The sequence below is a fragment of the Chanodichthys erythropterus genome, chromosome 5 (assembly GCF_024489055.1).
Source record: "Chanodichthys erythropterus isolate Z2021 chromosome 5, ASM2448905v1, whole genome shotgun sequence".
Lineage (NCBI taxonomy): Eukaryota > Metazoa > Chordata > Actinopteri > Cypriniformes > Xenocyprididae > Chanodichthys > Chanodichthys erythropterus.
In genome coordinates this window covers 29,887,562-29,899,204 of record NC_090225.1, presented here as the reverse complement: position 1 = coordinate 29,899,204, position 11,643 = coordinate 29,887,562, and the positions used below count along the sequence as shown (strand labels likewise).

Here is an 11,643-nt window from a genome sequence, read left to right as displayed (position 1 = left end):
CATTACCTCATCTATACTTTTCTTGATGACAGGTTTATCAGGTTCTCCACACGCTGTCATGAGCTCAGCTCCCAGATTCTGGACCACATTCAGTTCCTCCTGCAGCCCGTCAATCTCTTCTCTGAAGCTCTGTGGAGCAAAACAACGACTATGAAGTTGTTGCACGAAGCTGAATGAACATCAGACTCTCTGTTCTGAAGCCTCCAGACCTCCACAGACTCTTGTTGTAGCTTGACCACTGAAGGATCGACTCCAGGCTCCTTCAGCTCTCTCAGCAGATCGTGCGTGTCCTTGATGGTGACGATGAGAGCGCAGTGATCACACCAGAACTTCTCGGCTAAGTCCATGACATCCAGGAGCTTGGCCTCTCTTTCCTCCAGAAGAGCTTGGATGTCATTCCATAGAAACACCATCTGGTCCAGCTTATCTTGAACAGCTTCAAATGAAACAAAAGAAGGGAGGTGTCATCATCATCACATTCTGTCACACTGCCTTAAAATCGAGTAGTCGCGCAACAGGGTTATTATAGCTAACTAAATCTAAAATGATAAAAAATAATGAAAAGATATGCAAAATGCTCCTCTCTGGAGTTAAGTTAAGTTTAACGATTGAGTTTATTCATTAAAGAGCATCGAAACAACATTTATTGTTTGAATTTAGTTTGAAAATTTGAAAGTTGAGATTTGATTAAAATGTCAAAAGTAACAAAGCACAAAGCTTATTGGATGGCAGAGATTTTGAAGATTCAGTGCATCACTAACTAAAATAACAAAAAAATGAAATGTATAAAAACTATAAAGACATATTAAAATAAAATGACAAAGACACACAACACCTTTACTAAAACTTTAAAATTTTAAAGAAAATGGAAAATATTAAAATAAAAATTAATTCAAAATATTATATATATATAAAAAAAAAAACTACAATATTATCTCAATGACACTAACACCGTCACTCAAGCCCAGATACGGCGAGATGATGACAGCATAGTTACCTTTGGCTGAAAGGTCCTTGTCTGCTCCTTCGGAGCGAGCGATCATCTCCTCTCCTCGCTGCTTGAGCGTCTCATACGACGGCTGAAGCTTCTCCAGGTCTACAGTCACCGCTTTGTTCTCTGATATCTGCTCACGGATCTTCTCCACCTCGACGGAGATGGACGGAGGCTGGCGCAGGCGTTCGGCGATGCGCTCCAGAGACTCCAGCATGGGGTCAATCTTATCATGGAACTGTGGAGAAATGATTTACAAGAGTCATTTAAATACTTACATACTGCACAAAAGTCTGGAATAATTATATTTTTGAAAGAAGACTCTTTATGCTCACTAAGGCAGTATTTATTTGATAAAAATACAATAAAATACAGAAAAAATGTGAAAAAATATTACAATTTAAAATAATGGTTTTCTATTTGAAAATATTTTAAAATGTAATTTATTCCTGTGATCAAAGCTGAATTTTCAGCATCATTACTCCAGTCTTCAGTGTCACATGATCCTTCAGAAATCGTTCTAATATGATGATTTGCTGCTCAAGAAACATTTTTAACACTTAATATTTTTGTGGAAACTATGATGCACTACCATTCAAAAGTCTGGGGCAAGATTTTTTTAAGAAAAGAAATAATAATAATATAAAGACATTTATAATGTTACAAAAGATTTATATTTCAAATAAATGCTGTTCCTTTAACTTTCTATTTATCAAAGAATCCTGAAAAAAAAATCCACAAAATATTAAGAGGCAAAAACTGTTTTCAACATTGATAATAATCAGAACCATTATTAATACTTGAGCATCAATAATAATTGATAATAACTGAGCATCAAATCATCATATTAGAATGATTTTTGAAGGATCATGTGACACTGAAGACTGGATTAATGATGCTGAAAATTCAGCTTTGATTACAGAAATAAATTACATTTTACAGTTTATTCACATAGAAAACACTTATTTGAAATTGTAATAATATTTCACAATATCACTGTTTTTACTGTATTATTTCTATGAGTAAAAGAGAGGGGAAACGCTGGTTGACATTGAAAAAGAGTATACAGAAAGTGTACCTGGGTGGATTTGGAGATGGCCTCATCCAGGGCAGCTGCTCTGTGCTTGACGTCGACTTTAAGCTGGCCGTACAGTCTGTCGGTGGCCTGGTATTTGTCTCTGATGGCCGTGGCCTCTGTGGGACTCAACTCCACCAGCTGAGGGCCAGTTTTATTCATCTTGTCAATGTGTGGCTTGTGCTCTGCTATCAGCTCCCTCATTTGCTGAAGATGGAAAGATTAATATCATCAGAATAAAATGCACCAGATTGTTTACAACATTATCATCAAAAAACTGTTAAAGATCAAGCACTGTCCGACAACATATCACGCAGATCTCACACAGCATCTGTCAGGCCACTGATGTACATAATACTTTATCCTCTTAACCACTCTAATGAAGCACTAAGCCATCCAAGACGCTGCATTACAGTGATTTTGTGACAGTTAAGCACAAGGCAAAACAGAAAGCCATGGTAAAATGAACAGCATATTGCTTAATTAAAATGCCAGCAACTGCACTGTATATGACATTTCTTATGTCCATATGTCTATACATTTCTTCAACGTGTCTACCCTGGAAGAATCACCTCATCACCACACACTAAGTACGTTTACATGCACTCATTTCTGATTTCACAATCTGATTCATATATTTGTTTATATGTGCATTACATGTATTCTAACACTTTATTTTGATGCTCCTCAACAGACATTCTACTTAGTATAAGTAACTTTACAACTGTATGTCAATGAATTCTACTACCTCTAATAGTCTACTAATACTCTAATGAGAGTTAGTCGACATGTAGGTGCAACGTTACTTATAGTCAACAGCAGGGCTGGATATTAACTTTTTTGCTCACCAGTCACTGTGACTAGTGGTTTTCCAAAGTTACTAGCCACTCAGCATTTTCACTGACCACAATTTTGACATTGATACCATGGGAAAAACAATTGCCATATAAATATTTTTAATATTTCAAAATTTATCAGCAGGTTTATTAGGCTGCTGTCACTTTAAGACCTGACGCACAGATCCAATATACTGTTACACATGCGTTTTCTTTTTGTTTATGTTCACTTAAAACATAACTGACTGTGTTTACATGAATACTCACCAAGACCAGCATTTTTACATTATTTTGTCTGTATTTGACTGTTTAAGCAGCAAAAAATAACTCAATTTAGCACTGAGAGGCAGCTTTATGTGTGCGCACATTGGGTGTGAGCAGAAAATCTGCGGGAATATATACACAATCTGATGCTGAAATTCAAGCTCTGTAACACCAACAATTTTCATTCAGAGCAAATGAAACGAGGTGGTTTGTGTGTCGACTTGCTGTCGGAGAGATGAGAGAGAGAGAGAGCAGCTGGTATTGTGTGTCTATTCTGTGGAAAATGAGTATTGGAAATGTGTCAGATATTTCAATAATGACGTATTGAAAAAAAATCAATATTTTTGACAACACTATATTGCACTTAGTTTATTATTTCCGATTATTCAGATTATTTTAAAAGTCTACAATTGAAAAATGGGTAGCACTTTATTTTACAGTCCTGTTCTCAATGTACATACGATGTACTTATTACAGTAATTACAATAACTGGGTAATAACTAGGTACTAACCCTGAACCTACCCCTAAACCTAACCTTAACCCATGTAGTTACCTTATAATACCCAGTATTTCCTTAGGTAAGTACACTGTAAGTACACGTACTGTAAAATAAAGTGCAACCAAAAAAAATTACATATGTTATATATAAAATTCAACCTGCCAAAGAAGGAGTGACTAGTAGGCTAGTGTCACACGCCACTGCTGAAATCCATCTGCATTTGGTGGATTGGCGGGTGTTATTGGCCCTGGTCAACAGAATGTCTAAATTGGACCATCAAAATCAAGTGTAACCAAATGATTTTATTTCAGACAGATGATGAGTAGCAACCATCAACTCAAGGTGTGTGCTGCATCAGGCACTTCCCATGTCTACAGCTTCATTGACTGTAATAGGAATGATCTACTTCTTACCCTCAGCTCCTCTTGTTGCTGTCGAAGGGCTTCGTACTCAATAGCCGGCTGGGACAGCTGAGTGAAGGTAGTTCTCGTCTCCTGCAGCCATGGCCACAGTTCATCGTATGTCTCCCAGAACTGGCAGGCTAGAGAATGAGCTCTCTCCAGCTGCAGACAGCGCTCCGAGTTCAGCTGACTAACCACACTGTATTTCTCCGACAAGGCCTGGAGCTTCACCTGTATGAGACCACAGTCATTTTACCTCTATGTTACACAGCTTAGGCTCCATTTCTTTATAAATGTACTTATATTTACCCTCAACGCCTGCTTCTCTGCTTCATCTTTGCTGTTCATAATGGCCTCACCGGTCTTCACAATGTCATCCACAGCATCTTTATGCCTCATAATGTCCATGGAGAAGCTCTGGAGGAGAAAGCGAGCTTTAGACAATGCACGCTTTATAAATGTATATGTTAGAGATGACCGCGCAAATGCCCGACTGACCTTCTGAGCCTGTAGCTGAGCTGTGGTCTGCTCCGGCTCAAGCCTGACATCTCCAAGGCACAACAACTTCTTCTCCGCCTCCGTCAGCCACTCCAGCTCCGCTGCAGCCGCCTGATCAAACTGCACATCAGAGAAAAAGCAAGCAAACCGTGATATATATGTGACTGTCCATATCACATTTCTATGCATATCTAGTATTCCATGCAGTTCTAACAAAATGCATACATTTAATTGTAAATAAAAAATCAAGATTAATTGAGTTTGATGTATTACACACATATTTTATATGTTCATAATGCACAACCCAGAGAATTAATGGAAACAAAGCAGCAAAATCAAGCCATTCAGAAATTCACACATCTATGAACTCATTTACATGATCCCCTACATTTACATAACAACACTGTGAATATTCAGCAAATGAAGACAGGTTGTTACTTGTTTTACAAGCAAAGAGATTAGCTAATCAGGTCATTTGCATATACACGTCTAAAGACAGTACGTTTAATCCTCAGATTCAGGCACTGAGTGTAAAATGGTCATGGAAAATGAAATCAAGATAGCTTTTGGTTCAACAAAATGAGACCAACATTATAATTGGACTCAAAAAGTCACTAAAATACATAACATTCCCCTTTATAATAGCCTGATAACCCACATTACGAATTCACATATATTATATCTTATTAGTATTTTATTGTACGTAGTATTTTCAAAACTAGGTCAGCTGTGCATAAACTAATCAGTATAAATGATATAAACACACTAATGTGATGCAAATGAAATCAATCTGGGTCACACTCCATTAGTTTATTATGTAAATACAATCTCTCATCAATCAAGGCGACTCAAGAGGATAAATTAAGTTTGGATGACTATAAAGCATTAAGAATTAACAGCACAATGAGGCTGATCACTCTTGGCAGCAATCACAGACGCTTCATTGTTTGGGCTTTTCAACAAACTTCATTGTGAATCTTCCTAATAGATGGGTGGTGTTATTTTCTCAAGCAGCTGAGAACCGCCATACCTGCTGGGATTTTAAGATGGCAGCTCCAGTCTGGTCCACATGCTGTGTAATGGCATCGCTGGCCGATCTGTAGCGCTCGTTGTAATCTGTGACCATCCTGTCCAGTCCTTCTCTCGCTCGCCATGGGACGAGTTCCAGCAGAGCGCTGCTTACTTCATTAAGAGAGTCGACCAGTGGCTTCTGATCCTTAACGTCCTTCAGCAGAGTCTGAATGTGACAAATTAAGGATAAACTGATTTAACTAACCAATTATGAGTGTATTTGAATATTAAAAACACTTTCCATTTTAAAATGTTTTTCTGTTAATTTTAAGGGTTTTAATGTGTGAAATAGTGTCACTTTATTTTACAGTGTCCTTGTTATACATGTTGCATGTACTTACTAGAGTAATATCAGCAAATTATGCATGCTTACAAGCAACTATCCCTAAACCTATGAGTACATGTGATGTTAATTATTAGTTGTTAAGTACTTATTTGTGTTATTTTACTGTAACAATATATATATATATAAACCTATGTCTTATTTTAACTGCATTTTTTTTAATTCAACATTAGCATTATATTGCCATCAGCCAGTCTTTGCAAGCTTTTTATAGGAGTTATATTTGATTTTAATTCTCAGTTATGTTTCAGCAATAAAGTTGGACATCAAAGACCATATAATTTAGTCTGGAAAATATGAGCACAGTTTGAGATATTATTGAGATCTTTTCTGAAACTGGGAAGGACACAAATAAGAAGGAGACTTAGGGTACGTTTACACGACAACAATGTACTAAAAACGGAAGTTATCCCTTTGCGTTTTCGCATACAGACAACACAGTTGTAAAAATGATAAAAACGCTGTATTTTGCTGTCAGGCCAGCAGTTGGCGATGTCACTTCGTAAAGAAACACTGCATGCCTATAGACCGAACACGTAATACATATGCGCATGGCGTCACCATTTTCACAAATTCAATGTATCATTGTCAAAAACTTTCACTTTGAAACGCATTTTCAAACGTTTGCATTTTCAGGCCCCCAAAACGCCATTATCATGTAAATGAACGACCAAAACTCATAAAAACTTTTTCGTTTTTAGATGAAAATGGTGTCATGTAAACAGCCCCTTTAAAGACTCCATTTGTTTGGTATTCTAAGTGCCTAGCATAAACACTGTTGTGAATTTTCTTTCCTATGGGTTAAAATGCTGCAGCGCTGTCACTTACTTTCTGCCTCTCTTGCAAGCAAGTGAGCTGCTCTCCGACTGGTTCTTCAGCTTTAAATGTAGTCAGCTCGGACTCTACCTTCTCCAGCCAGGAGCTCAGCTCCTCGTGGGTGTTTTGCAGCTTAGTGGCAAGAGACAGGGCTTTGTCCAGAGTCTTTGAAACATTGCTGCTCATTGTGTTGATCTCTGAATACCTCGTCTTTATTCCATCCAGTTTACCTTGGATGACGACAACCTCATCGCCTGAATGAAAGTGAACACGCACATGATTCACAGACATTCATACATTCATACTTCTCATCAAACAGCAAACCTTCCAAATATTGACTAAGGGTTTTTTCTTTAATCTTACCTGTGGACTGTTTCAACAGTTCTACACCATTTAGGATGGCCTGTTCAATGTTTTGTTTCCTCAACTCAATGTCTTCATGAAGAGCCTGGACAGTGAAACATACATCAGTCATCTTCTAACAGAGCAATACAGAAATAACACCACACCACAGAAGACAGAGAAATTAAATGATCAAAACAAAGGGAAGGAAGCCTTAAGAGGAGGAGCTTGTAAAGTACCAGCTGCTCAGCGTGCTGTTTTGCGAGCACGGCCATCGTGTAGTCTTGAATCGAGACTTCGCTCAGTTTGCGGTGCACCTCATGGAGCCAGGTCATTAGGGACACTTCGTCCTCCCCAAAGAGCTGCGCATTGGCCAGGGCCTGTCGCATTAACTCGGCCTTCTGCCGGCAATGCTCCTGCAGCTCCATATAGCTGCTGTTCATGTTGTCTAGCTTTGCCTGCACCAACTCCTTGTCATCCACACAGCCGACCGCCCGGAGAGATTGGCCCAGACTCATGGCCTGGTACAAGAGCTTACCACGGCCCAAAACCTCCTCCTCTAAGGACTGTTTACCATGGATGTCACATAACCAGGGAGCGGAAACCATAATAACAGAAAAAAAGAATGGATCAAATGTGAACACAAGGGAGCAGAACATAAATGCAGGGGAAATGGGCAATGGATAAAAAAGTAAAACACAATGGTAAACAAACTAAGCATGGTCATGGGACTATGCTGTCGCTACAGACGGTTCTGTACCTTATGCTGCGAGATTTGCTCCTCTAACTTGGACGTCTGGGTGCCAATGGGCTCTGAGTTGGCTAGTCTTTTTTCGGTAGCTGTCAGCCACTCCGTCAAAGGCTCAAGGGTCTCGTGGAATTGCTGTGCCACCACCAAAATATTCTCCAGCTGCTTGTGTCTGCCAAGAATGCTGCAGTTAGTTTTATTGCTGGACATGACTGGGTTTGATTATACCGTACATACATATACTAAAACACAGTCCTTTACCCATGAAAAAAAGGCAAATCTGGAATTTATACATGCAAAGCAGTGATTATGATTATACCTTATAAACAGAGTTGGAAAATGAGAACTGATTCGTATTTAGAGCTGTAACTTAAGATTTGTCCACCAAAGTTTAAACTCATTCAAAACCATTGTAAAATGCTGGCAAACACATAAAACGTATACAAGCCAGAAATTGCTAGTAAATTTCCCCCCAAAAATTACAAATAAACACAGTAATACATTAAATTAAACTAGTGCTGTCAAATCGATTAATCGCATCTAAAATAAAAGATTGTTTACACATATACATATATATATATATATATATATATATATATATATATATATATATATACACACACACATATATATTATGTAAACAAACTTTTATGTTAGATGCGATTAGTTGCGATTAGACAGCATATGACATTTGTTGTTGAAACACTGAAATTGTATTTTTAGTAATTAAGGGAACATCTTATAAGACATTTTGCAAAACATAACATTTTGAAACCTATTTGATTTGCCAACAATGGGCACTTTATGTCCAGAATTTAATATCAGATTTGGTAACAATTTATTTCAATGGTCCACTTTAGACATTCTGTTGACTGTATGGAATGTTGTTCCTACAAGTCAACTAACTTTCATTAGAGCATTAGTTGTGTATTAGTAGACTGTCTGCTTAATATCTGCTAACACTTTATTTTGATGCTCCCAACAGACATTCAACTGACTATAACTTATATAAGTAATATAAGTACATAAGGCATATAAGTAACTATAAGTACATTTCAATCTACTCTAATAACCCTAAACCCTTATTCTACTAACCCTAATCCTACCCCTAAAAGTCCACTAATACTCAACTAATGCTCTAATGAGAGTTAGTTGACATGTAGGTGCAGAGTTACTTGTAGTCAACAGAATGTCTAAAGGGGACCATCAATGTAAAGTGTAACCAAAGATTTGTGCTAATAGTTTTACCTGTTCTCAGCTTTCTTGAGGAGGGCATCCCACCTTTGCCCCAGGCATTCAATCTCTCTCGCTATCTTCTCCTTATCAACAGTGTCAGCTAAGTCTGTCACCTTCCGCCCCTCCGTCTTAATCAGCTCCACTGTAGTTCTTCGGTCATCCAGCAGTCTCTGCAGGAGCTAGACAGAGCCGATAGGAAAAAATAAATTAATATCAGCATATGTAAAACCAAAAGATTCACATCAGTGAACTGATTCTCATTGAGATGGGTCTAAGCATTTCTGACGTCATACCTTCTGCTCTTGTATCTGTGCTTTGACCACTTTGAATTCTGCTGATGGAGGCTTCTGATTGGCCACCAGCTCCTCTGTGTCTGTGAGCCAGCTGAGAAGGGACTCCAGTGCATCCTGGAACCTGCCACAGTGCAGCAGGGCTTCATGAAGCTGCGCAGATCGCTCTGCAACCTGAGAAGATCACACATACAGCAGTGCTGAGAAAAGTACCTTAAAACCGTAGCTTGGCATGCTACACATGATTAAATTTGTTGGCGTAGCATCTAACACTACACCGCTACTTGTTCTAAAACATAGATACCGGAAAGGCTACGCTATTTTGAAAACTTCTCAAAGTACTGAAAAATACAGCTAAGGTACTCGTCAGTACTTGTTAGGTACTCACCAACATTGGCAAACATTATGATTGCTATCAAAAGATTATGAGCATTCCAGAGTGCAGTGGATAAAGAAATCGAACAATTCACACATGATATTATTGCAGCTCTTCAACTGAAACGTAAACATCTTGTGAAACTAGCTGAAGAGTGGGTCTTACTTTTTTGTTGAGGGTGTTCCATCTGGTGTTGACCTCTTCTAGATCATGATCAAGGCTTTTGGTGCTGGTGCCTTTGGCGGCATTCTGGATCAATGAATGGCCCAGAGTATTCAACTCATGCAATTGGCTCTGCAGCGACTCAATGACGTCTTTCTGGAAAACCTGTAAGTGATAAATATAGAAGAACACTAAAATCCAATGAAACAACGCTAAGCTATTAAATGTTTGAAGATTCATTGAACTACGGTCTTTAAAGTTACTCATTGACACTACCTAGAGTTCTCAGTTATGGTTCTACATTAAGGATCAAATTAAGAGTTTGGATCCAAAACACAATAACTCCATTTTGATTAATTTGAGTAAAACTGTGTTTTCTTTACCAAGAAAGTGGCAAGATGACACTAGTTTCTGTTTCAGACTTTCACATAGCATCTTTTGGTTATAAAAATTGATTTTAAAAAGTTTATTATAAAAAACGTATTGTTTTTTCCCCAAAATGCAATAAATCCGACACTTTTTTTTCAAAATGCAATTAATCCATCAATATAAAAGTTATTTTTTTTTAAAAATTGAAAATACACAACAAAGTAAGTTGATTCACATTTATGACAGAGTCTAAACTTTGTCAGTATTTATCTTATATACAGGCATTTTACTAAAAATGCATTCAGCCGCCGTCCAAAATGAATTCAACGGGTCATCTTGTTGATGCTTTAAATTATTTGTCATTACTGATTAAAAAGTATCTGACGCCACCGCATGGTTAAATAAACAAATTTGCCAAGTACATTGGTATTAAAAACGGCTTTTTAAAAAAGCCTTCAATGTTTACAGTGGGTGGAATGGTGCGCTGTGATTGGTTGAGCGGATATATCGCGTTCTGCAGAAAAAGGAGTCTGACGTTTGTTGCGTTTTGGAAAGAAAGTGAGAAAACATGACAGAATAACACGACGGATATCGCATTTGGCAAAAAAAAATTAATAAATTACTTTTCAATACTGACCAGATACAATACTCAATTTTTTTTTTAAATGGCGTTTATCGCGTTTTGGAACCAAACTCTTCAAATGTTTCTTTGATGTTTCTCCTAAAACTCCTTAGGAGATATAAACACTGAAAAAATTAGACTTTGTCAATGTGCATATAGCTTACAGTAACTTCTACTTCAATCCCATTTTGGGAACCAGCATCCAAAACATAAGCTAGTGCCCAGTTACATTGGTCTTTTCAGCAGGGTAACTAGATATGTTTTAGCCAGCATCCTTATAAGGGGATGTTCTTCCACTAAAACGGGCACTATGTGCTCCAGCGCCAGTCAACTGGTTGTTGTGAGAGGCTTCTACTCAGTTATAGCCAGCTGTGCACGATCACAACATCTGAGTCACTGACCAGCAAATAACGATAAACACAATTCAGCTGTCTCCTAATCTGATAAAGGCCAAACTGCACTAGCCAGCCTCCCAGGAAACGCTAATCAAACAATCAACATTCACCAGCTATTTTGGGGTACCTGGGTGGAAGGCAAGGCCACAAGGTCCATCTGCGAACATTCAGCTATGGATGTTAATAGACTTTCTATGTCTTCATCGTCCATGTGTTTTATTCCATTGGTGAAGCCTGCCTCCCTTTCAACTAACAACAAGAAATCCTCCAAGTCTGCCATTTTGGAGTCTGTAGCTCTTTGCTCGTAT

General features: G+C 38.0%; 1 protein-coding gene across 27 annotated transcripts in view; it reads right to left on the bottom strand.

The window, feature by feature from the left end:
• dst (dystonin) overlaps positions 1 to 11,643 on the bottom strand; it is a 199,994-nt gene that overhangs the window by 37,159 nt on the left and 151,192 nt on the right. For 23 of the 27 annotated variants that reach the window (XM_067386836.1, XM_067386833.1, XM_067386834.1 and 20 more), the window contains 15 exons: positions 9,953 to 10,114; positions 9,415 to 9,585; positions 9,134 to 9,300; positions 7,898 to 8,057; positions 7,377 to 7,703; positions 7,159 to 7,243; positions 6,808 to 7,049; positions 5,596 to 5,802; positions 4,566 to 4,685; positions 4,377 to 4,484; positions 4,080 to 4,298; positions 2,070 to 2,273; positions 998 to 1,229; positions 210 to 436; positions 7 to 129 (listed from right to left, as the gene is read on the bottom strand). In XM_067386836.1, coding sequence (XP_067242937.1) covers positions 7 to 129; positions 210 to 436; positions 998 to 1,229; positions 2,070 to 2,273; positions 4,080 to 4,298; positions 4,377 to 4,484; positions 4,566 to 4,685; positions 5,596 to 5,802; positions 6,808 to 7,049; positions 7,159 to 7,243; positions 7,377 to 7,703; positions 7,898 to 8,057; positions 9,134 to 9,300; positions 9,415 to 9,585; positions 9,953 to 10,114 — 2,754 coding nt within the window. The remainder of the gene's footprint in view (positions 1 to 6; positions 130 to 209; positions 437 to 997; positions 1,230 to 2,069; positions 2,274 to 4,079; positions 4,299 to 4,376; positions 4,485 to 4,565; positions 4,686 to 5,595; positions 5,803 to 6,807; positions 7,050 to 7,158; positions 7,244 to 7,376; positions 7,704 to 7,897; positions 8,058 to 9,133; positions 9,301 to 9,414; positions 9,586 to 9,952; positions 10,115 to 11,643) is intronic. The other 4 variants (XM_067386855.1, XM_067386849.1, XM_067386854.1 and 1 more) reach the window with 1 other exon arrangement.